The 26,040-nt window shown below is 36.5% G+C and overlaps 1 protein-coding gene across 1 annotated transcript in view; it reads left to right on the plus strand.

Moving 5' to 3' along the window:
- Positions 1-5,637: 5,637 nt before the first annotated feature.
- The window catches only part of LOC121386702 (pregnancy-specific beta-1-glycoprotein 8-like), a 32,550-nt gene continuing 12,147 nt past the window's right edge, over positions 5,638-26,040 (plus strand). The window contains exons 1-4 of the mRNA XM_041517696.1: positions 5,638-5,940; positions 12,610-12,933; positions 16,097-16,363; positions 24,483-24,806. Coding sequence (XP_041373630.1) covers positions 5,775-5,940; positions 12,610-12,933; positions 16,097-16,363; positions 24,483-24,806 — 1,081 coding nt within the window. The 5' untranslated portion in view covers positions 5,638-5,774. The remainder of the gene's footprint in view (positions 5,941-12,609; positions 12,934-16,096; positions 16,364-24,482; positions 24,807-26,040) is intronic.

Below are 26,040 nucleotides of genomic sequence, written 5' to 3' on the forward strand. Positions count from 1 at the left end.
AAATGTGCTGATAACAACATGCCAAAGTATTTCAAATTGAGGTATATGCATACTGTGAAATCACGTTTGCTTGTTTATTCTGTAAATGAATTAAGGTTCAACCTGCACACATTGCGATCTGCATCCAGTCAATCTATTATGGTATTTTCGATTTACGCTTACAGATACGTTACATGGAATTTGCGACAGGTGATTTAAATTTTCTCCAAAAGTGTTTCTCATTGAAATTAATAGCAAATGATGTCCAATGGTATTACTATTATCAGACCAACCACAAACAAAACCCCTTCATTCCTTGCACATACCGATGTATTTAACAACTACAAGGCAGGTTACTGATGGCACCTTTGCTTGGCGACAGAGCAAATTTCGCTAAATGCAGCTATTCACTGACACATTGTCGACAAACTAGGGGACTGAGGAATATACAAACATATATCTCAAATATAGAACAAGTACATGCAGCTTTTGGTCAACTTTCGACAAACATATAGCAAATAATACTAAACGTATAGCTCAGGGCGACATGGAAATGGGCAATTTGCACACTTAGTGGATAATGGGCCATTATCATTAATTACCAATGGTCCTATGAGACCCCAGACAAGCTACAAATCAGTAGACAGAACAAGAATACAACTGGCTTAACATGAATATATATTTTTGAGGAATGAAAAGTAGATGTTGATGACTTCGTTTCCTGAATACTATGACTTTATGAAAACAAATACAGTGGAAATCTTCATATTTAATCAGCAAGGACATACGGCAGATAAAAAGAGATTTAATGAATGGACGTGTTATCCAATGTAAGCAAATATGGTTACAAACGAACTGCCAAAGCTTTATTCATGCAGTTTACGTTACCAGAACCAGCAGCGTTCATCAAATCACAGCTGCCTCGCTTAAAGTCCGCAGAAGAAAACATGTTACACTCATAATTTCACAAGACAGAAGACATTCGTATTTTGGTGAGGGTGGATAACGTACCTTCTGTTTATATGCCGATCCACGTTTCTTGGCTTATTGATAACCGTATTGATGTTTATGTGGATTCTACTGGTATCCAACGTACATATGTATGAAGCGTCAATGGAAACATCCCAACTATTCTCATTGGCTCTATGTACACAAAGAGATACGTCCTAATGTCCCAATGATCATCTTCAATTTTTGTTTGTGGTGAAAATTATAATGCATTTTGTGGTGTGAAATAGAAGAACACTACTTTATCAAAATTAAAGAAAAAAAGAGAGTTTGTTTTGATAAGTATCATATGATAATTAACATGGTAAGGATTATATACAGGACATTTGTAATTAGAAACGATTCTTTTGTTCAGTATATCCATATTTTTGGGCGAATATGGTGCACACATATATTACTCTCTTTTCATATGCACCACTAGATTCGTTGTTCCTTGAAACATAAGTATAGGTGTTGGTATAAATTGTTTTTATGCGTCTTAGAATAAGGGTTTCAATACAAAGTGTAGTTAATGGCGGCCATTTTGAAATTCAAAATAGCGGCCACCAGGGGGAGATATTATTTGTTTACGTCCGGATTTTAAGTTGACACCACAATTATACAGATGATATGTGCCAAGTTTAATTGATTTGTGTGCCTTGGCCACTGAGCTAATGCAGGGTATTTGTCATCATACGCATTTCTTCTCTGTTTTTTGGACAGTATATTCATATATTTAAAAAAAAAAAAAAAAAAAAAAAAAATTAATAATAATAATAATATTAATATATAACAGCAACACATAAATAGTAATTATATTGTCATTGGAGCTAATATTTTATAGCTTGTACTTTAAAATGTGATACAAAAATAGTAAGAAATAGTTAATTGGCGGCCATTTTGAATTGTGACATCACGTAGCGAATAGGGGTCACTGCAAGATTGGTCCTATATCAATTGTCACTCTACACATAATAGCCTAACAGCAAGCAAAGTGACATGTTAGTATTACATTTTGCACTATTCTCCCACTGTATGTACCAACTCTACTACATTATAAATATGTCTCTTCCATTAATGACCCGTTCTCCGCCAAGTATGCAAATTGTCCATTTTCATGTCTCCCAGAATTACGTTTAGACTTTAGTGTTATTTGCTATATGTTTGTCGTAAGTTGACCCCAAAACGCATACACTTGTTCTGTCTTTGTGATATATGATTATATATTCGTCAGTCCGCCAGTGTGTTGACAATACGTGAGCGAATAGCTGCATTTAACGAAATTTGCTCTGTCGCCAAGCAAGGGTGCCATCAGTAACCTACCTAGTAGTTGTGAAATACACCTGTTGTACCAGGAATGAAGGGTGTTTTGGTTGGTCTGATAATAGTAACACTATTGAACATCATTTACTGCTAATTTCAGGTGAAAATATTTATTTTAAAGAAAATTGAAAACACCTCTCGCAAATTCCATGATAGATACGTTACTGTAACGCATTTGTTAGTGAATTACCGGAATATAATAACTGGATGTAGATCACAATGTGCCCAGGTTGAACCGTAATTCAATTACAGAATGTATGTAACATCCAGTTAAAACCTCAATTTAATAATAAAATATAGTTAAGAATGTATAGCGTCTATATTTTTTTGTAATTACGCAAAACTTTAAACAGATGCGTTACATTTGTCATGGATACGTCCATTGTATCTATTATGTAGTGTCATTTCACTTATTTATCCACAGCACCCTCTGTAGGCGTTCAGTATATATGCGCATGCACTGTGTAATTGCCATACATACATAAACTCCACAGAAATTGCATAGTGGTGACCAAATACGACACAACCAGATACGTTATATAAAAAAAAAAAATCAGTTGCATTTGAGATATTTCTATATTTCCACCGCTTGCATCGCCTATTGTGACGTCGGTATGATTACGAGTCAGCTAGAAGTGTTTCAGGGTAAATCTGAGGACCAGGATCAAGTGTTTGAAACAAATTTGGTCTGATATAATTTGTATCTAATTAAAATCAAATGTAATAAATTCAATGTGGTAAATTCCTGTCTATTTCCTGTTACATAATAATGATATGCATGCTATATCGTTTGTTTTCGTATTCCATGTACAAAAAGAAAAAACAACTGTAATATTAAATTAATTGAATCAGTTATCTGATAGGTCTGTTGATGATGTGGTAACGCATTATAATGGGGTTCGCTCCAATTGCATACTTACCAACATTTTAGAATTAGAAAGTGGCACTGTGAGGGAGCTTGTCGGGTGGGGTGGTGGGGGGGGGGGGGGGAGGGTTTGGGAAGTGCCGAGAGTGATATGTTTCTTGTGTTTCGATTGACCAATAGTTTATGTGCAGCCAACCAAAGCGTCGCATTTAGTTGTGAATATAAAGTTTCCCGCCAAAGGCCGCAGGCAGAAACTGAGGGAACCAGGTTACCATGACGACGCGGCATACTCTAGACCTAGTCACGACTCACTAGCCGGAGTGCTGTCTAGTAGCTAGGCCTACTGAAATAAGTTGGATTAATTATTATTTGATATCGATTTAAACCAAACGCAATTTAAAGCTTAAATTTTCATTCTTTTTTTTTTGCTGAAAGTTGTAGGAAAGCTTTGAAATGCAGTAGGCGGTAGAAGCGATAGGGTTGACAAGTATGCAATTGCACGGTGCCAATTAGTGGTAACGGTAGGCACCTCACAATTACCTTTCGCCCCATCACCAAAAAGTAGTAGTACAACGTGTCCGAGCTGGAAACGTTCCCTCCGGGGTCTCAAAAGGTTAAGGTTCGCCTATTTGGTTCCCCAGAACCTTCTAGCTATTAAAGCTATCCCGTAAAACTGTAACACAAGTACAATACAACGATTCAATTAAATTAAATAAACACAAAAAAAACTTCATGTCAGAAAGCAGAATATTGTGTAGTTTACAGTCAACGATCGAACGCGAATCACGATAATGTCTCTTTAACAGTCTGTGACACAACTGTCTTGTTACTCTGCGTTCCAACAATGTGCACTGGAATATGCACCTCAAACCTAAAACTCGAACCGGAAAAGTATACTGGTAGCGTGTAACTTGGATCTTGAACACACACTGGCCACGTGGGTATTCAACTGTACAATTGGGTCGGGGTTATCAGTCGGTTGGGCGGATCCAGACATACTGTAGTAGATAATCGCAGCAGAGCTGAAGAGAGAGTAGGCAACACCTAGTAGGCGCCCTGTGGTGAAACCGTTGTCCCTTGGGTCCGCTAAAGTGGGTATCCAATCCGTTGGTCCCTTGTGGAAGTACCGCACCTCTAAATTTCACCTGTCCAGGGGCAGTCAGCAATCAACAGAATGGAGACGGTCTTCCAATCCTCAATCCAAATCAACTATCCGTGAAGAGGTCGTCAGTGGCTTCCCAGATAACCCTGCGACCTACTGGTGCGACGCCGCGCGTTACCCCTGCGCCTATCTTGGGCCACTCCCTAGCCCCTCTTAATTCGTGCAGGTCGATACAGTTAATAGGCAGGTAGAACCTTGTATTGGGGATTAAAACACCTTCAGGAAGTTAGTATTACAACAGCAATATCTTTGGTCACTCCCCTAGCTCCACCTCATCTGCATATTCCAAATCACAGTATTTATAACTTCCACAATTTTCTACAAATGCAGTGCACACTAATTGTATGTAATCCTGTTCTACTGCGTTTCCTAACCAGTGTTTCTGCCAGAAAGAAATGTTTGAATATGGCGCTATGGAATTGAATGCAACCGCAGTCAACAGGGGGTATGGGGGGCCTCCCCCAGACAGAAAATGGGTTAAGTTTAGGGTTAGGGTTAAGCAAATCATACAGTATTGATAAGAGTAATTAATTTTGTCAAAAAGTTAACTTAAAAAAAAAAAAAAAAAAATGCAAACAAAATTGGGTATGGCGCCATACCAATTTTATCCTCTGGCAGAAACCCTGCTAAAGCAATGCGTTCTGTCCTGCGTTTCAAATGCAGTGCGTTCTCTGCTAGCACAGTGCGCGCTATCTGGACGAAATCTAGGTCGGCTGCGTTTCCTAACGCAGTGCGTTCTCTCCTGGTTCAAGGTAGGTCACTGCGATCGATTCTTAGCGCATTGCGTTCCCAATAAACGCAAGGTACTGCGTTCTCTAGATGCACTGGACGCAATGTAGATCACTGCAGCATGTTCCCAATAAACGTACGGTACTGCGTTTTCTACATGCACTGGGCGCAATGTTGGTCCTCCGTTTCCTAAAGCAAACTACACTCAGTAAAAGCACGGTACTCAGGGCCGTACACTGATCAAAATCCTGGGGGAGGGGACGATCCCAGCCAGAGAACAATAACGTGGGAAATGCCAGCAATAGAGCATAAACCCCGCACCCTGCCCCGTTCCGCACCAATGCTGCCATGGCATCTTCTTTAGAAATCTCGCGGTTTTGAAAAATTACAACAACATGAAATATATATTTGTCACAATTCCTTTATGGACGCTTAAAATAATGTTTTAATAATTCAGATCGACACGGTGTAAATGCAAGCTTCATTAGGCCTAAATTTTTATTAAAAAAAAAAAAAAAAAAAAAAATATCTTTAGAAAATGTATAAAACTCAGTACATTCCGCTCTACCACCCCTCTGGTGAGCACAAATACCAACAGAACACAAGTTGTGACCCATTCTGAATTGTTTTCTTCATTTTAAAAGAAGAAGAAGAAGAAAAAATGTCGCATTCCATGTTAATCAAGCAAAATGGTGTGTTTACATCGCCAAGCCTCGTTTTGATATTGATATGCAGGTGGCGCCACGGACTCTGCGAAGAGGTCTATTGACTTGGTGCAGTTTGGTTCAAACCGTTACCATGCCGAGAGTCTGGAGTTTGTGTTATATACGCACGCATTATCTGATTGTATCCGTGGCATATATTTTAACTTGGAACCATTTCGTCAGTGTATCAGGTATTTCTATGTTTTAATTTATAGCAGGGCATAGGATTTCAAACTTTATGGGAAACACTTTTTCGTTTCGTGCCTTGTGATCATGGGAACCCATCGTGAACTGTTTATATTATTTGTGTTGAATAGTTGTACTCGATATAATAATCATGGGAAACAAAATTTCAGTTCCGTGATTTTACCGATACGTTACCGAAACTTTTATATTTACACACTTGTACACTATTGTAAAGCAAATATAAAGCAAAATATCTGAAAAGTGTGTGTGTGTGTGGGGGGGGGGGGGGGGGGGTGCACATCCCCCCCCCCCCCCGCTTCCTACGCCAGTGTTAATATAGGTGTAACAAATAATATATATATATCTATAGCCTATTTGTTCATCAAGATAGGGTAAGCTGATGGCGGCTTGGGCCAAGGTTGGCGACAGTCACCCTTCGCACCTTTGTTTTGGTTTGCTACACAATAAATCTAGCATATCCAACGGTAATTTTTGATTTGACATATTTGACGAATAGTAGGCTTACGTTTTAATTTCTTTCATCTTTTAAAACTTAACATTCATATTTTGTCTAACATTCTGAAACATAAAAACATACCGACGACGTGTAAACGGTGTCGTCTGCTCAGTAGAGAACTTGCAATTATTTCGACAGGGGTAAAGGTAACTAGACCGGTTTTTATTTTAATGCGGGGAAGGATTGTAATACTCTAACTAATATTGAATTTACATGACGTCAGTATCCCATTGACGTAATGTTTTACATATCTTTACAGTAGAGTCAAGTCGGGTAATTCCGTACGTTTGGCCAACTCCGTACACCCCAAATAAAACATGTTATACATTCTACGACTCTATGACGGACTTCGGGCCAGCTTCGTGCTATGAGATGCGCGCACAATGTACCTTAGTAGAACGCCAGAACACCGTTGATCATAATCGTGACCCAGGTCAAAATGGCGGAGAAGTTTGTGTTTAACTTTCTTTTCTTTTTTTTTTCTTCTTTTTTTTTTTTCTTTTTTTTTTTGGGGGGGGGGGGGGTATGAACCATTCTGAATGACTGAATGTGGTGATATGTGGCTGTGATAATAAAACAAGACAACGTGCACTTGATAATTGTTTTGCTATGATATTGTTTTATATTTTTCGAAAGTTTCGTATCAAACACATTTGAATTTTAATGAGTTTTGATAGGGTGCACTTTTTTTTTCCTTTTTTTTTTTTTTGTAAAGAAAGAAACTGCAAATTACAGTATGACAACAAAACCATTATTATTATTACACTGAGAATTGAGTTGAAAATAAGATCAAATCCACTGAATGCATTTCCTACAAAAAAACAAGGGACGGATCTATACTTATTAGGGGTGGTGGGGAAGTGGATGACTTTCAATCGGTAGATTTACTTACGGAATGCTTAACAGAATGCTGTAACATTTATTAGGCCTACAACATAAGTTAAATTTAAATAAAAGTTTTAAACTGTGTTTTCTTTAACGACACCACTATAGCACATTGATTTATTAATCTATTGAGATAATGTAGGTCAGTTTTTTATTTTACTTTTTAGACTTGATCAGGGTGGGACGTAGCCCAGTGGTAAAGCATTTGCTTGATGCGTGGCCGGTCTGGGATCAATTCCCGTTGGTGGACTTATTGGGCTATTTCTTGCTCCAGCCAGTGCACCGCGACTGGTATATCAAATGCTGAGGTATGTGTTATTCTGTCTGTGGGATGGTACATATAAAAGATCACTTGCTGCTAATCGAAAAGAGTAGCCCATTAAGTGGCGACAGCAGGTTTCTAATCTCAATATCTGTGTGGTCCTTAACCATATATCCGATGCCATATAACCGTAAATAAAACATTTCCTTTTAGAAATGTTTCCACTGGCAGCAAATGATCTTTTAAATGCACTTTTCCACAGACAGAGTAGCACATACCACAACCTTTCATATACCAGCTGCTGTTATTTATTTGGGTCCACTGACACGATTCGATCCTATGACGCAAGCACAACAACCAAAGACTAAATACTGAGCTAGGACATGACTATATGTACTAACTGAACCAGCTTCCACTCAATATGTGTTGTCAATTTCAGTTTGAATTCATCTAATATGTAATAAGAAAAGACAAAAAAGTGTTAAAAAATCCCCCAAACCCCCCGACAATTACCAGTCACTTAGGGACCCTACCTAGAAACAGGGGTCGATCATGTTTTTATTTATGTTGTTATTGTTTAAGTTGTTTTGTTGGGGATTTTCTTCTAAATTTAATATGTAGGTTAACAAAAGAAAGAAATAGAGTGACAGAGTATGTACATGACATCCTGTATCTGAATATTTTTTAAAACAAAGAAAAGAAAAACACAGAGAAACAACAACAGACTTACCCTAATGTATTGTGACGTTGTAACCACATTTTTAGGCATTATTTACTTGTCCAACATACTTTTAAATTTGTCCCCTACCCACTTCTCACCACACACATTTAAATCTTTAATAATATATATTTTAAAGGATTCTAAATGCATGTACATGTGTTAGTAAGTATTCTATAAACTGACTTTAGCTGGCATGTCATTATATTTTGGACACGCATGACCAGTGGCATGCTGTATTAAATATTAAACTTTATAAAACCGTACATACATAGAGTGTCCCCCCCCCCCCCCCCCCCCAGTATAAAGTGTACATAACGCAGGATTATCAGGCCAGTCAATAAGGGGATAGAGGTGTTAAGGTATACACTCCAACCCTTTTTGCATTGCTTGGAGTAACATGGATATAGTATCAAAGCTGCCTTCGGGGCTTCTAGATTATGGTAGCCCCACTCCCATGACTAGTGATATTCAATGTTGGGCTAGTAAACAATTACCATAACCATGCCCGACGGCTAGACAAAAAAAAAGAAGAAGAAGAAAAAGAGTCCAATGTTTTCTTATAGTCATTGTGAAAAAGTAGTAAATGGCTTTTGTACCTTCTAGTTAAATGAAGTTAAAAGTGTGTTTTGTTTAAAACTACAGTCCCTAGAATATTTGTATTATTTAAGCATTTAGAATAGATGATCCAGTTCTGTTTGGTACGTGAAAGGTCCACCACATCGCTATAGTTTCGTAATGCTCGCTTATCTACATCATCTAGGTCAACTACAGACTCAATGGCCAGCTTTGTTTTTCTTCATTTAGCGGGACGCCAGTAGAACTGGGACTATATTTGATCTGCGCAGGCGCTGGGCTTCTCACGTGATTTTGAACAAATTTTACAGTCTTGATTAAGGGGTCGTCTCATATCTCCAAAACATATTTATATCTATAGAGGTATAGTACACCACCTTTCCAGGGGTCGGTGGGGGATTTGCCTTGACATTTTGACAGTGGCCAGCGGGTGGCATACGCAAGGGGGTGTTAATACTTACGTGACGCCCTAGGGGTAGAGGAAGAGGGTGTTCTGTTCGATCTACGTAACATTTATCAAGACTATATGTTATTTCTATTCATTACTTAGACCTAAAAAGATGGGGTTTTTTTTAAAATGCGCTGTCGGTCTAGAATAAATCCCAACCGGCGGGCTCGTTCCAGCCAGTGCGCCATGACTGGTATATAAAAGCCCATGGTATGTGATATCCTGTCTGTGAGATGGTACATATACACGACCCCTTGCTAAAAAATTTAAAATAAGCAAAAGCGCATGTGCAGGGATTTCAGCGGGGTTTATATATGGGGCGATGCTCCCCCAGAAAATATATTTCAATCTTATTATTTGTTTAGCTTGGGCAGGTAAGGGTTTCAACGCCCAATACCCTCCCCCTGCACATGCACCCGTTTCCTCTTAAATCAATATGCTTTAACATTCATGTCGTTTTACTTTACCCTTTCCAAACGAAAGAATATTTATTTGAATTTGTGGATTTTAAAACACGTAAAATTAAGAAATGAAAACGTTCATTGTCTACTTTAGTATATTTTATTTTAAAAATATAAACATGATCACTGTGTTACTAGTATATAAACTAAACTTTGAAAGTTCTACTAACACTTTATAAAATATTAATTCTGGAATTGGAAGGTACGATTGTCGATAATACGTTGTCAAGATCAAACCGGTTTTAACGAAAGACTCTAGTACCGTATCCTTAACCGAACGTTCTTCGTACAGCGCAATATTTCTCATTTCATTTTTTGAGACGAACCCTACAATTTCAAATCCACAAGCGCACGTGTTAACTGAAACTGACAACAGGCTGTCGTTTGTGCTTTGCCGAGCAATGGCGGTACAGGCGACGAATCGAGCGTATACTTTTGACGATTTCCGTTCATAGCGAACACACAGGAGTTTCTTAAAAGTGCATTTGAGCGTGTGTTTTATATTTGTACATGATGTTATAATATGGTAACCAGAGAATGTAACGTTAACAACACCACTGGATCACAGTCATTTATTAAGACAGCACATACCATGGCCTATGATATACCAGTCGTGGGGTAATAGTTCAGACTAGTTCTAGAGTAGTGAATGTGGAAACATTTTTGTATCGATTCCCTTATAAAGGTTTTTACATCTATTGTTTTATATACATTATAAGAATTGATCAGGCTTTCTGCCAGAAAATAATTGTATGAATTAAAAAAGACAATCAAGTGCCCCTACTCTGTGATTATGGGTTTAAAATGTTTTGACAATAGACAAGTGCTGCATTTCATGAACGTTGACACATTTTAAACAGGAGTTATTTATCTATTATCTATAATAAAATTATTCAAATACATTGTATATCCATATCCATTAATTTCCAATAGTTTTAGGTATGTAATTATATCCTGTCTACCATCAGTAGGAAAGCCTCTCTAAGATGTAAAAAAACTAAACTTTTATAATGGAATCAATATAGTACACAACCCAACAGTAGTCAATCAGCAAACCATAGTTTTGCAGTATGTATAAATTTATTCCCAGCTGATTATTTATACAGTAATTACTATACCCAGCTATTGCCAGAGCCATCATTTGCTTTAACCAACTCCTTATACATTTTACTTCGGTTACACAAACAACATGTGAAATAGTGCTGAATATTGTAGTCTTTGTGATAAAACCCTACTTCATGTCTGTTTTATTACCATTATTTAAAGGGACATTCCTGAGTTTGCTGCATTGTAAGATGTTTCCGACTAATACAGTAATTTTACGATTAAACTTACATATTAAATATATTTTCTTGTTTAGAATATCAGTGTGTATATTCAATTACCAAATGTTTGACATCCAAACGCCAGTGTTTCTGTCAGAAAGAAATGTTTGGGTATGGCGCTAACATGGGGTATGGGGGAGGGGGCTCCCCCAGAAAGAACATGGTTTAAGTTTAGGATTACGGTTAAGAAACTCATACAGTAATGATAAGAGCAACTAATTTTGTCAAAAAGTTAACTTTAAAAAAATGAAACCTGCAAAACAATCTGGGTATTACGACATACCCGTTTTAACCTCTACCAGAAACACCGAATGCCGATTATTAATAAATCAATGCGCTCTAATGGTGTCGTTAAACAAAAACAAATTGACGGTAAGATAGCCGTTCTATCCTAAACAATATTTTTAGTAAATCATTTCAGTTTGGTTTGATGTAAATAGAAAAGTAAAAGTGTTTTGGAATTAACAAAAGTATACTATTGCTGTGTGCAATATAGAAAACAATCGGCTAAAAATAAATAACCTGTAGTAAATTCTGAAGTATGAAAAAGGCGTTCCCCGTGGGATGGAGTATAGACAGACATTTGGACAGTTACTGTTATAAACACTCTAGCTCTCTGTCCGTCAGAGATTGATTGATTGAATGTTTGTTTAACGACACCCCAGCACAAAAATACATATCGGCTATTGGGTGTCACAAATGGTAAGTATATGAACATATTTATATAGACTCATGTAAAACCACAGTGTAAGGAGCTGTGGGGGGAAAGTATAATACAATATATAAAATCAAGTTAAGTATATCTTAAATTTTTGTATAGAAGTCAAAGTGTTTTAAAAACTTTACAATTAACATTGGATGGAATTTAAACGATTCCAAAACATTTCTGTTGCCAAATATATCATTTCTTGTCGGCTTGAGATGATCACACTCCACCAAAATGTGCCGCACAGTCAGTGTACACTGACAGTGTTCACACTGAGGAGGAGGGTCCTTCTTTAAAATAAATGAATGCGTTGAAATATGTATGGCCGATGCGGGCACGGCATAAGACTACTTCATCCTTCCTGCATCGCCTGTAGGATGACTGCCACTCTCCTAGGACTGCCTTGACAGAATGAAGCTTATTCGCAACCGCATCGTCCCAATCATCTTGCCAAGTCGAAAAGATATATTGGTTAATATGAAATTTAAAATCACTGTAGGGGACACCAACATGGACACGGGGCAAGTTCAAAGCAGACTTGGCAGCAACATCTGCCTTTTCGTTACCCCTAATGCCAACATGGCTGGGTACCCAACACAGTATAACATGGAGGTTTCGGCGAGGCCGTCAGAGCAACATCTGAAATATACAAAATGGTACCTTTGGATTATTTTGGTAAGGGTTCAGGTTTGAGGGTAAGGCACAGGACCCTCACATTTATTTCCGGGTACGTAATATTACCCTCGATACCCTCTGGCATTCTTATATATTTACAGGCTATGCAGAAACAACTGTTGATTGTATGAATGGTGGATATCCTGGAAACAGCACCATGATAAATTGTACAGTAACTGGAGACATCGAGGTGGGAATTATATGGTTTCGACCAAATGGTGGATCACCACAAAAGGTGATAATATGCGATCAATTGAACACTAAATGTGAACAAACTGATTTAGTAACTGGCGACAAGTACAAGGCTGATATTTACTCAACACATAATGTTTTAACCATAAACTCATTCAACACCAACACAGATGCTGGAGAATGGACCTGTGGTGACGGTATAAACGGAGATTCGTGTATGATGTCCGTGTTACGTAAGTTTATTGTCCAATACACAATGTTACTGAATTACTGTGTATGATGTCCGTGTTACGTAACTTTATTGTCCAATACACAATGTTACTGAATTACTATACTTACTCTAATTTGGTGCCGTTTGCTTAATTTTAATTTTAGCTATTCAAAATATGATGTATATAACAAAATTAATTACTCTTATCAATACTGTATGATTTTCTTAACCATAACTCTTCTTTTTTTTTCTGGGGGAGACACCCATATCCCCTATTGACCATGGTTGCATTCAGTTTTATAGCGCCATACCCCAAAACATATTTCTGGTACCTTTTCAATATCGTGAAATCATTCTCCCACATTTTGTTTAGACGAACGCCTCTTTATTTCCATCTACATGTATATTGTTTGAAAACGTGGGTGTGGGCTTTTTTCCGTTCTAATAAATGATTGCGGGAATATATCAAATAAATATATTGTTCATCTGAAAAATTTCATTGAGGATAGGGTCATCAAATTACTGGCTACACAATCATTATTCTGTTGGAAATATGTTGACACCAAGTAAAATAATGCATTTTGTTTTCGTTATTTAGTTATGTACACGTTAGTTTTCGAACGAATGACACATGGTTGTATTATGCATATTTAAATTTGGTTACAAAAGTATAATGGATACAATGTTAAAGAAATAAAAGCACAAAGATAAATAATAGTGTGGCCTTTGACTGTATTATGGTTCGATACAATTTCAGAGCTCACCCTGGATCAAAAATACATGTAGCATAAAACAATACTTGCTAAACGGGATTTGTATTACCCATAATTAAATGAAAATGGTTTAGCCAAAATGGTTCTGCGCAGTAATCAATATAGAAGATAATAAGTCAATTACCAGTTATTATCAAATTTATGTCCCGAGTGAAATAATGTTCACTTGACACAAGCTTTAGGGAGTGACAAGTGAACATTATTTCACGAGTTTGTAATTTTGTTTATTACCCCAGCTATTTGGGGTTTTAAAAGCCAATATTTTCGATATTTCGATATTTCAGATACACGTCCATGTATATAGAAACGACGTAAACGACTTTACTATCCTGGGAATTGCTTTAACTTTGTATTTCATTCACGGTTCACAGATAATTTTCAAAACCCGAAGTTCTATATATTCTGTTAAAAAAAAAAAAAAAAATCTATAATGAATTCTTTTAAACTACCAATTTATTACACGTGTAACACTGAAACCAGAAAGACGCTTTAAACTACGTGACGTCATTGTGTATGCTTTGTCAAATTGTGATGACGTCATATTTAGTACTGACAAGGTGATTGGTTTGTTGGGGTAATAAATAGTATTTATATAGTATCAATATGCAAAAGAGCTCTTCTTATAATTTTTATATTTAACATGTACGCAGATCAGTGGCAATCAGAAGACAGCAATGGGGTAGGGCAGTATAAGGATATTACTTTGATTTTTCAGCCGGGGAGAGGGGTACATTATATTATATCTTCAGAGTTGGAGGCCAGTGCCCCCTGCCACCGCCCACCCCTGCTTCCAGGAACACCTGAGATTAAATCAACATACAGAAATGCAGAGGTGGGTGGATGATTGTTGAGGGCGTTGTCACCTCCCCCTCATTTTGATGCACAGTCGGTCTGGGATCAATTCCCGTCGGTGGGCCCATTGGGCTATTTCTCGCTTCAGCCAGTGCATCACGACTGGCATATCAAAGGCCGTAGTATGTGCTATACTGTATGTGGGATGGTGCATATGAAAGATTCCTTGCTGCTGATCAAAAAGAGTAGCCCATGAAGTGGCAACAGCGGGTTTCCTCTCTCAATATATGTGTGGTCCTTAACCATATGTCCGACGTCATATAACTGTAAATAAAATGTGTTGAGTGCGTTGTTAAATAAAACATTTCCTAATCTGGAACCATGACTGTAGACATTGATTATAAGTACCCTTTCTCATTTTGTGAGAGGTAACTGAAGTGGTATAGGTCGCTATATCATTCGAATTGATAGCAATTATGGTATGTGTGTGTGTGTGTGTGTGTGTGTGTGTGTGTGTGTGTGTGTGTGTGTGTGTGTGTGTGTGTGTGTGTGTGTTGTTCTGATGGGTAAAGTTTAGGGTTACGGTTTAGAAAACCATACAGTAATGATAAGAGTAATTAATTTTGTCAAAAAGTTAACTTAAAAAATAAAATTGTGGGTATGACGCCATACCCGTTTTACCCTCTGGCAGAAACCCTGCATGTAACGTATAAAACACGTGATTTTTGCAATGGTGAAATATGTACATATACTATGTAATATCAAATATAATTAGTACGTACACACTGAGTAATAGGCTAATAGGAAAAATTCAAATCTTAAGTCCTGTATATATTCCACATCGTCCATCTGTGACAGCTCCAATTTGTGTATTTCATAATGTGAAGGAGTTATATGGGATGAAACATTTATAAAAATGCTCAACATCACCCGACTTCGGAAGTTCCTACACCGCATTACTGAGGGCCGTACACGAATTGGGGTGTTTATTATAGTCAGTGTTGTCGGTCGTCGGCCTGTCAAGACTAAGGCCATATTTGGTTCATTGCAGTAAAATCACCCAGAGAGTGAGCTTGTTCATCCATGAAAATAGACCAGTTGGGGTTCGGGTTTGTTTTCATGTACAGAGTACATAAAGAAAAGAAAACAATGTTGAAGGTTCTAGAATCTGTTCCAGTAAACCCGACAATATACGGTTCTTTTAATTTTATTTCTTCTCATGTTCCTATAATTCCAACAGATTGTGTAATTGAAAATCGATTGGATGCTGCAAACAGATGATAGAATCCCAACACTAGGATTTGCCAAAATGTAAAACAGAAAATTATTGTGCCATCATTTTAAACAACTTTTGTCACATCATGAGATGCCACTGTAAAAGTTGTATTATTAGCTGTCTGTGCCACTAGATTATTTTACTGAAGCAGTTCAAAATACATGTTATTAATTAGAATGCAGAGTACTAAGAGGGTTTTTAATGACCATCAAGTATACTATTATGAATACTGTTTCTTTTCTTACATTTAATAAAAATTTCCCATGATTATGTATGTTTAATAATGTAAAAAAAAATCAACTTGCAGAATTTATAGTAACCTTTAACCTTTTTCATTTTGTCAGATGGCCCAGATCCAAGTAGTATTACCTTCAGTTCTACTATAAGTGTTGATGGAGGAAACTCTCTAGATGTGGACTGCGCTGTTGACTGTAAGCCGCCATGTGATTATGTCTGGACATTGGGTGATAATCAAATCACAACCAGACCTCTGTTAACACTGAGAGACATGGCCAGAAATATGGACGGGAATGTGTACACGTGTACAGTGACCAACTCAGCTATACCTAAATCTATAAGTAAAGACTTTACACTGAGCCTCTATAGTACTAGTAAGTATTTTTATAAAGACTTGTTAGAAATTGTGACAACACTGCTATGTTCCCCAAAACGTTAATTGCCCTAGTATTTAAACACCGCCGCTTAGTTTTCATTATTAGAGCATTTATTTGATAATTGAAATCGGACATTAGTTCATACCATTTTTCATGGGCGTGCTAATATTCGATCCTGAGAAAACCGAAGAGAAGAGAAAAAGAGTTTTATTTTTTAAACTATTATTTTACTATTATTATTATTAAGCTCCCAACCCCACAAATACCTTCCATACACACAATACACACAAGGAACCACTGCAACCCCCAAAAGACCGAACACCACGTCATTAGGCCCTTTATTAAAGTGTTAATGTATAACGTGTTGCGGTGTATATAGCCAATCCTCAGATACCCCCCTCCACCGTCAAAATGTTCAACATATACTTCACAAAATGGAGATCACTCAATATTAGTATTGTTCAGGCAAACCGGCCTCGGTGGCTTCGTGGTAGGCCATCAGTCTACAGGCTGGTAGGTACTGGGTTCGGATCCCAGTTGAGGCATGGGATTTTTAATCCAGATACCGACTCCAAACCCTGAGTGAGTGCTCCGCAAGGCTCAATGGGTAGGTGTAAACCACTTGCACCGACCACTGATCCATAACTGGTTCAACAAAGGCCATGGTTTGTGCTATCCTGCCTGTGGGAAGCGCAAATAAAAGATCCCTTGCTGCTAATCGGAAGTGTAGCCCATGTAGTGGCGACAGCAGGTTTCCTCTCAAAATCTGTGTGGTCCTTAACCATATGTCTGACGCCATATAACCGTAAATAAAATGTGTTGAGTGCGTCGTTAAATAAAACATTTTCTTTCTTTCTTTCTTTGTTCAGGCAAATCATCTGTCTGCAGGGTGCTGTATACGAACTTCCATCCAAACATGTATGTAAACTGGTTAAATGACCATCTCCGTTTTCAGAAGTTGCTATTGAAAATTTTAACATTTATTTTTAAATTATTGAAACACCTCACTGTGTTCGAAGAAACCGTGAAAAGAAAGAAAGAAAGAAAAGGTACTACGGTATTTACGAAATATAGATTTAGAGTAAAATTACGGTTACTTTGGTAAGAGTACTCTGGCAGTAAGAGGGGTGGAATGTAGCCTAGTGGTAAAGTGCTTGCTTTATGCGCGGTCGGTCTCGCCGGCGAGCCAATTGTGCTATTTCTCGTTCCAGCCAGTACACCACAACTGGTACATCAAAGGCCATCCTATGTGCTATACTATGGGGTGGTGCATATAAAAAATCCTTACTATTGATGGAAAAATGGAGCGGGTTTCCTATGTAAGACTGTATTAGAGACCGCAGACACTTTCTAAATATGACAATAATGATAACGATTTTTTTATTTTTTATTTTTTATTTTTTGCTCTACTGATACAATACTTTAAAATAACCATTTAGAAAAAGAATAAAAAATAAGTTGGCCCTAACTCCCTAAAATGGAAATTTTCTATTAAGGGGAAATAACTCTGTTTAGTAAAAAGTGATAGAAGACCAATACTTTGATTCCAATGGTAGAACAAGTTATAGTGGAAAATAGTTATTGTTCTGACCATTTAGCAGTAGTTTTAAATATAACGTCAATTCAAATAAAAAGGGTCCAGGACTTTGAAAGTTTAATAAGTCATTACTTACAGATAAATAATATTGTACGGTGGTGAAGGAAACTATATCAAAAATAATATGGCAGTATGCCGTCACTATATATATAATTATGAAATGTTAGATTCTATACCAAAAGATGAAATTCAATTTTCCATATAGTCAACTTTTCTTGAAAAAGTTACTGATGGAAAAAAGAGGCAATATTATATCATTTTAAGCTTTTAAGACAAAAACAAAACAATCGTGATTAACTGAAAACAAAACTAAGTGATGAAAATAAATTATTAGAAGATGGAAATATGACTGACTTAGAACAGATTGATTCTAAAAAGTTTGAATTACAAGAACTAGAAAAACCCCCCAAAATTTAAAGGCCATTATATAAGGTCAAGAACAAAATACATTGAAGAGGACGAAAAACCAACAACATATTTTTTGTAATTTAGAATCCAGAAACTACTTCAGTAAACTAATTTCAAAAATAAAACTAGAAAATAGTTAAAGATTAGGAAGAAATTCTAAAGGAAACTAAAGCTTTTTTACCAAAACCTCTACTCAACTTCACCTGGACAAAATTATAATGCTATTATGGCAACACTTGCAAATTATAATTGTAATATCCTGACAAACGAAGATGCAGGATCATTAGAGGGGGAAATAACACACTCGGAAGTACTAACTTGTCTTAAAAATATGAAAAATGATTGAGTCCTGGTTCGGATGGGTTTAATGCCGAATTTTTCAATTTGTTCTGGATAGATCTTCCACCTAGGTCATTGTTTAATTTATCAATTACAGTTATGGTAAGAAAGAAATGTGTAATGTTCAAAAGTTAGGAATCATGTATCCCCAAACGAAACAAACCTAAAGACCAATAACTCTCCTAAACTGTACATATAAACTGTCGTCAGGTTGTATTGCAAATCGAATCAAAAAGATTTTTCACAAAATACACTCCAAACAACCAGACATTATTAAAGGAAGGTACATTGGTGAAAACATTAGATTAATTTACGATATCATGCATTATACTGAATCCCCGGTTTACTATTATTAATCAATTTCGAAAAAGCTTTTGATTCAATATCTCGGCCATTTATTAACCTTTAGACCACTGGATTAATTTTTAACAAAAACCACGTTGAGTGGGTACAAGTTTATAATTTTTACTCACATATATTCACTTAAATGTTTCATAAATACATGAAATAAAGTTCATATATGAATCGGTAAGTATTATTTTCGTGTCTTTTTTTGTAATTTTTATTATTTTAGATCGGCTAATGGTGATTAAAATTAGGCAAAAAATCGAAAAAGTTGCGTTTACTTACGGGCATTTGTGGCCAGCTGTCCAGTATTTATGTCCATTATTCCCGATAATAGTTGATTTCTGACCAGAATTTTTTTTAAAACCCGAACTACGATTCATATTGCAATATTTGGTAATTTTCGTTGTTGGTAAAACGATCAAATTTATTATCAAATTAGCTGTTACAATCAGCTATCGATCCCTGAAAATTACCGCGACGTGCCGCCATTGTTGTCAAGCGAAAATACTTGCCGAAAACCACTTTTTGAACTCAAAATTTCAAGGTATTTTCAATTGAAAAAATCAAAACAAAAACCACCATTTTGAAAAGAAATAATTTTTCTTTAATTATATTTCCGTTTCCGGTGAGTGTCGTGTGCAAAACAGCGGGAAATATGAATTGGGGAATGCACTGTATACAGTGTACAGTATATCGACTGACGTGACGTCGGGCGAGATATCTCGCCTGCAGTAGTCAGAAGGTTAATAAAGCCTTAGACATTTTTAACTTCAAAACATCGATGAAAGCCTGGATTAAAACACTATATAGTAACTCGGTATCGAGAGTAATTCGGAATGGATTTCGTTCAGTCATTTAAACTAGAAAGGGGCTGTAGACAAGGTGATCTTCTGTCTCCTTGTATATTTATTCTGTGCTGAAATCCTCTCTATCATAGTAAGAAATTTCAATAATATAAAAGGTACACCAAATCAAAAGCTATTTGGATAGGTAGCAACAAATTTCAAATGAAGTTTACCATCACACTCGATACACAGTTTAACCTTATCGGTATTAACTTCTCGATTAACCTAGAAGAAATTATTGATTTAAATTATAATCCCAAGATTATTGAAATGCAAAAAATTCATGAAGCTATAGTCTATCAGAAAACGTACTGCTTCAGGAGCAATTACAGTCCTGAAAACGTTAATAGTTCCTAAACTGAGAGCATTACCAAATCCAAGCGAACATCTGCTAAAACATATAAATACATCATTTTCACAATTTATTTGGAATAGCAGCTGTGAACAACTTAAAAGAAACTTAATAATGCAAGACTATGAAAATGGTGGCATCAAAATGATAAACATATTTTAAATAACCCAAAATGGACAATGTTGTTCGAAGCTTTTACAAATATATCAACACGTGTCTTAAATTATATATGGCGACCATTTTCTTTATTGTAAAAAAACATTCAATAAAAAATACATTTTGGAGACACACATTGGCTAGTTGGTTAAGGATACAACGAAAACAAATTCCATTAAATGTAGATGATATTCTCCAGATTAATATCTGGTTTAACAGTAAAATATGTATAGATAATAAGCCATTGATACTAAAACGATATCTCAAAAGGTATTATCTTTATTAACGATTTGTTGAATGAACAAGGAGAATTTCTAACATGAACAGTTCATAAAAAATACGACATAACTACCAATTTTCTGGAATATGCTTCATTGGTCAATGCTATAAAATCATTCATTTACAACTTACATAATTTAAATGATGACGTTTTTACAGCATTATAAAATTCTATTAATATAACTTAAAGGTTTTGTTCCAAGATCAGAAAGGTTGCAACAATATATGATTTAATGAATGCTCAAAATCACAAATAAAATATTCTAATGAAGGATATATCTATGATATAAATGATTGGGAAAATATTACATTCTACCCTTTAGATCTGTCAAAAGCTCAACGTCATCTTGGTTTCAGTATAAAAACATACTGAATTCTTACAACTAACACATTTCTAAATATGATTAATAACATTGATTCCAGTGTCTGCAGTTTTCGCAACAAATCACCTGTACCCATATAACACGTATTATTTGAATGTAGTTTAGTACATTCTTTGTGGGAAGCAATAGAAGAATGGGTAAGAAATGAAATGGGAATTAACATTATTCTAAGCAGAGACATAGTTATGTTAGGTATGATTTACAACGAAAAGGGTAATTTGGCTGACTATCAACATAAACTATTATATTTACAGTATGAAAAAAAAAAAAAAAAAATGTACATGCCAATGCAGCGAAACATATTTTACAAAGTAATTTTGAAATAGAAACATATATTTCTTACAAACATTGCAACTATGAAGCCTTTCATAAGCAATGGACACCCTCTATAACACTCTTTGACAGACATTTTAAAATAAAAATAATGCTTTGAAAGTTATTTAATAAGAAGCTAAATATAATAAGGTAGCTTGTTCTTTGTCTCGTGAAGTTCATTTGGAAATATAGTACTAATTCAAATATCAATATCTAATACTCTCTCAATATCCCCACAACTTCGTTATACTTGTCTTCTGCTCTTGCACTCTCTCTCTCTCTCTCTCTCTCTCTCTCTCTCTCTCTCTCTCTCTCTCTCTCTCTCTCTCTCTTCCGTCTTATAAATATCATGTTAATATACTTGACAATTTACATTTGAAGTCAACTGTACATCTTGAAACATTGAACATAAAAATTAATTAATGCCCATTCAAAATAGCTCATATTAAAAAAATATGTATGCTAACCCAACAGGTTTCGTTAAAATAGGTCACTTTTATATGGTTAACCTCATCAGATTGACAAGTTAATTGAAATTAAAACAAACAAAATTGTGTCCGCTATTTTGGATCCACAGAAAATGCACCGACAGGGACATGGTTGGGTTCTGATCAAAGTTATCTAATAATTCTAAACATGTAAATTTTGTTTTGTAGTAAATCAGTAATGGATTAACAACAGCTGCATCACAAAAGTAGACAATTGTCCCGATGGCAACACCACTATTTTTACATAACTAATGACAGTCTCCTTTATGTTTTACTTTGTCACTGAATAAAAAAAACAAAAAAGCTATTAAAATCAGTTCTGTGTTCCGTGCACATGTATTTCAATGTATATTGTACTAGTTGCGACTACTGATATTCTTGTAGTACAGACAGTACTACAGATAAATGTTGTAATTATCGCCAACGAACATATGGTTTTCAACCCAAGAAACACTGCAATGTACTGGTGGCAGTGTGTGGCACTACCAGTCTTCCTGTGCGGACTCAAACATTACCAAATGTTTGACATCCAAATTGCCGATTATTAATAAATCAATGTGCTCTAGTGGAGTCGTTAAACGAAAAACAAACTGACGATAAGAGAGCCGTCCCATCCTAAACAATGTTTTAAAAAGAAAAGTAAAAGTGTTTTGGAAATAACCAAAACATTGTTGTGTGCAATATAGAAAAGAGTCGGCAGAAAATAAATAACCTGTAGTAAATTATATATGAAAACAGGCGTTCCCCATGGGACGGAGTATAGACGGACATTTGGACAGTTACTGTTAATGTCCATCTAGCTCTCTTTCCGCCAGAGTATTCGGGATAGGGTAAGATATACTGAACAAAAAAAGAAACTTCCGATTTGTACATATAGTATTTGTTGTGTTAAAGAATTCATCGTGTAATGAAATTATATAGGTAGTATTAGCCTTGAGCTGTATTATCAGGATTCATGAATTGTATCGATTATTTTTGCACTGTTAATCGTCGACAACGTGAAATTCATTTTGCACGTGCATGCATGGTTCGACATGTCCCGTGTAGTATTCGGTCAATTTGTTTTACTTGTCTTACTGACATTGTTGTCAAGTGAACGAAAACGCTTCGAAATTTGTAAAAAAAATTAACGTTCTTTACATTGTAGCATTTTTAGTATGCCAAGAATACTCAATAATTTAAGCGAAAGGGCGATTGGCATGCTTGATGCTGGCATGTCGACAGAAGACGTTGCAAGGCATGTTGGGAGTTCTAGTCGAGCGATACGAAATCTTCGCGTAAGATTTCGAACGACAGGAAGCACCAACGACTTGCCACGTCGTGGACGTCCGCGTGTTACAACGCGTGGTCAAGACCGCTATATCATGAACACGCATTTGCGCAATCGATTCCAAACTGCCACTGCTACTGCTGCTAACACACCTGCGCTTCATAATAACCGAATCAGTGGGCAAACTGTTCGTAATCGTCTGCGGGAGAACGGTTTACATGCACGACGTCCTTACGTCGGATGCGTTTTAACGCAACGTCATCGTCTAAATCGTCTTAATTGGGCACTTGTACACACTCGTTGGATACGGCGACGCTGGAATACAGTTCTTTTTTCGGATGAATCCAGATTTTCTTTACAACGTGGTGATGGCAGGGTGCGCGTCTACCGTAGGAGAAATGAACGCTATGCTGACTGTTGTGTTCTTGAACGAGATCGTTTCGGGGTTGGGGGTTGTGTCATGGTCTGGGCAGCCATTGCCCATGGTTATCGTTCACCACTAGTCGTCATTGATGGCAATTTAAATGCTCAACGTTACCGCGATGACATTCTCGCTCATCACGTCATTCCTCTGTTCCATAACAACGCCAACATCTCGATTTTTCAGCATGATAATGCCACCTCTCATACAGCTAGAGACACTGTAAATTTTCTTAGGACAAATAACATTGATTTCATTGATGACAGGCCCGGTAAAAGTCCTGATCTCAACCCCATCGCGCATGTCTGGGATAGTCTGGACAGACGATTGAGGCGTCGTCGCAACCCACCCGCTAACGTCAACGAACTTCGTGAAGCGCTCATTCAGGAATGAGACAATATTCCACAGGCAGAAATCAAGACTTTAGTCAATTCTATGCGCCTGCGATGCACTGCAGTGGTCAATTCAAGAGGTGTTCATACCCGTTATTAAGTGGGTTTTTTTTTTTTTTTTTTTTTAACCCCTACCACACTTGGTCAAAAAATTTCCCAGTTTCTCTTAACCTATGGCCATGATTTTTGCACCAAACCATGCATCATGGAACACTCTTTAAACGCATATATAACAATTATTCCCCCGGTTTGTTTTCATCAAGTTATGTTCATGCAAAGTTAGCGGAAGTTTCTTATTTTGTTAAGTACATGTTATATTTAATGAAATAGGTGAGTTCATCCTTTCAGCAACATTTGAAATATACAAAATGGTACCTTTGGATTATTTTGGTAAGGTTCAGGTTTGAGGGTACGTCACAGGACCCTCACATTTATTTGTGGGTACTTAGTTTTACACCCGGTATCCTCTGGCATACATCCGTCAAATATTTTAAACAACAACAACATTCTTATATATTTACAGGTCACGCAAACACAACTGTTGATTGTATGAATGGTGGATATCCTGGAAAAACTACCAAGATAAATTGCACACTAAATGGAAACGTCAAGGTGGGAATTATATGGTTTCGACCAAATGGTGGATCACCACAAAAGGTGATAACATGCGATCAATTGAACACTAAATGTGAACAAACTGATTTAGTAACTGGCGACAAGTACAAGGCTGATATTTACTCAACACATAATGTTTTAACCATAAACTCATTCAACGTCACAACAGATGCTGGAGAATGGACCTGTGGTGATGGTATAAAGGGAGTTTCGTGTATGATGTCTGTGTTATGTAAGTTCATTGTCCAATACGCATTGTTGCTGAATTACTGTTTAATTTTGATTTTAACTATTCAAAATATGGTACATACATATATAAAATCCCATTTCAGGGTTTCTGACAGAGGGAAAAATGGGTATGGGGCCATACCCAAGTGGTTTATTTTTTTTGCATATTGTTTTTCTGAGGGAGCCCCCCCCCCCCCCCCCCCCCACCGATACCCCCTATTGACTGTGGTTGCATTTAATTCCATAGCGCGATACCCAAAGTTTTCTTTCTGGCACCTTTCCGAGATCGTAAAATCAGTCTTTCACATTTTGCTTAGACGATCGGCTCTTTATTTCCACCTACATGAATATTGTTCGAAAACGTGTGTGTGGGTTTTTTTCTTTCTTTCTAATATATGATCACGGAATTCAAATAAATATATTGTTCATCTGAAAAATTACATTGATGGTAGGGTCATCAAATTACCAACTACAAAATTAAATAGTGCATTTTGTTTTCGTTATTTATTTGTACATATCAGTTTTTGAACGAATAACACATGGTTGTATTCTGAATATTTAAATTTGGTTAGATGTTTTGTCATAAACGTTTAGAATTATTGCATTTAATGTATAAAACGCATGATTTTTGTAATGGTGAATTATGTATATATACTATGTAATATTAAATATAATTAGTACTTAAGCACTGGGAAATTGACTCATAGCAAACATTTAAATCTTAAGTCCTGTATATATTTCACATCGTCCATCGTTGACAGCTCCAATGTGTGTATTTCATAATGTAAAGGAATTATATGGGATGAAGCATTAAAAAAATGCTCAGCATCACCCGACTTCGGAAGTTCCTACCCTGTATTACGGAGGACCCTACACGAATTGGGGTATTTATTATAGTCAGTGTTGTTGGTCGTCAATGTGTCAACACTATGGTCATATTTGTCCAATCCTTGGTTGATTGCAGTAAAATCACCCAGAGCGTGAGCCTGTTCATCCAGTTTAGATGATGAAAATAGACCCGTGATGGTTCGGGCTTGTTTTCATGTACAGAGTACATACAGAAAAGAAAAAAACATTATTGAAGGTTCTAGGATCTTTCCCAGTAAACCCAACAATATAGGTCCAGGCGTGGTTCTTTTAATTGTATTTATTCTCATGTTCCGATAATTCCAACAGATTGTGTAATCGAAAATCGATTGGATGCTGAAAGCAGATGGTTGAATCCCAACACTAGGATT

The sequence above is a fragment of the Gigantopelta aegis genome, chromosome 12, assembly GCF_016097555.1.
Source record: "Gigantopelta aegis isolate Gae_Host chromosome 12, Gae_host_genome, whole genome shotgun sequence".
NCBI lineage: Eukaryota > Metazoa > Mollusca > Gastropoda > Neomphalida > Peltospiridae > Gigantopelta > Gigantopelta aegis.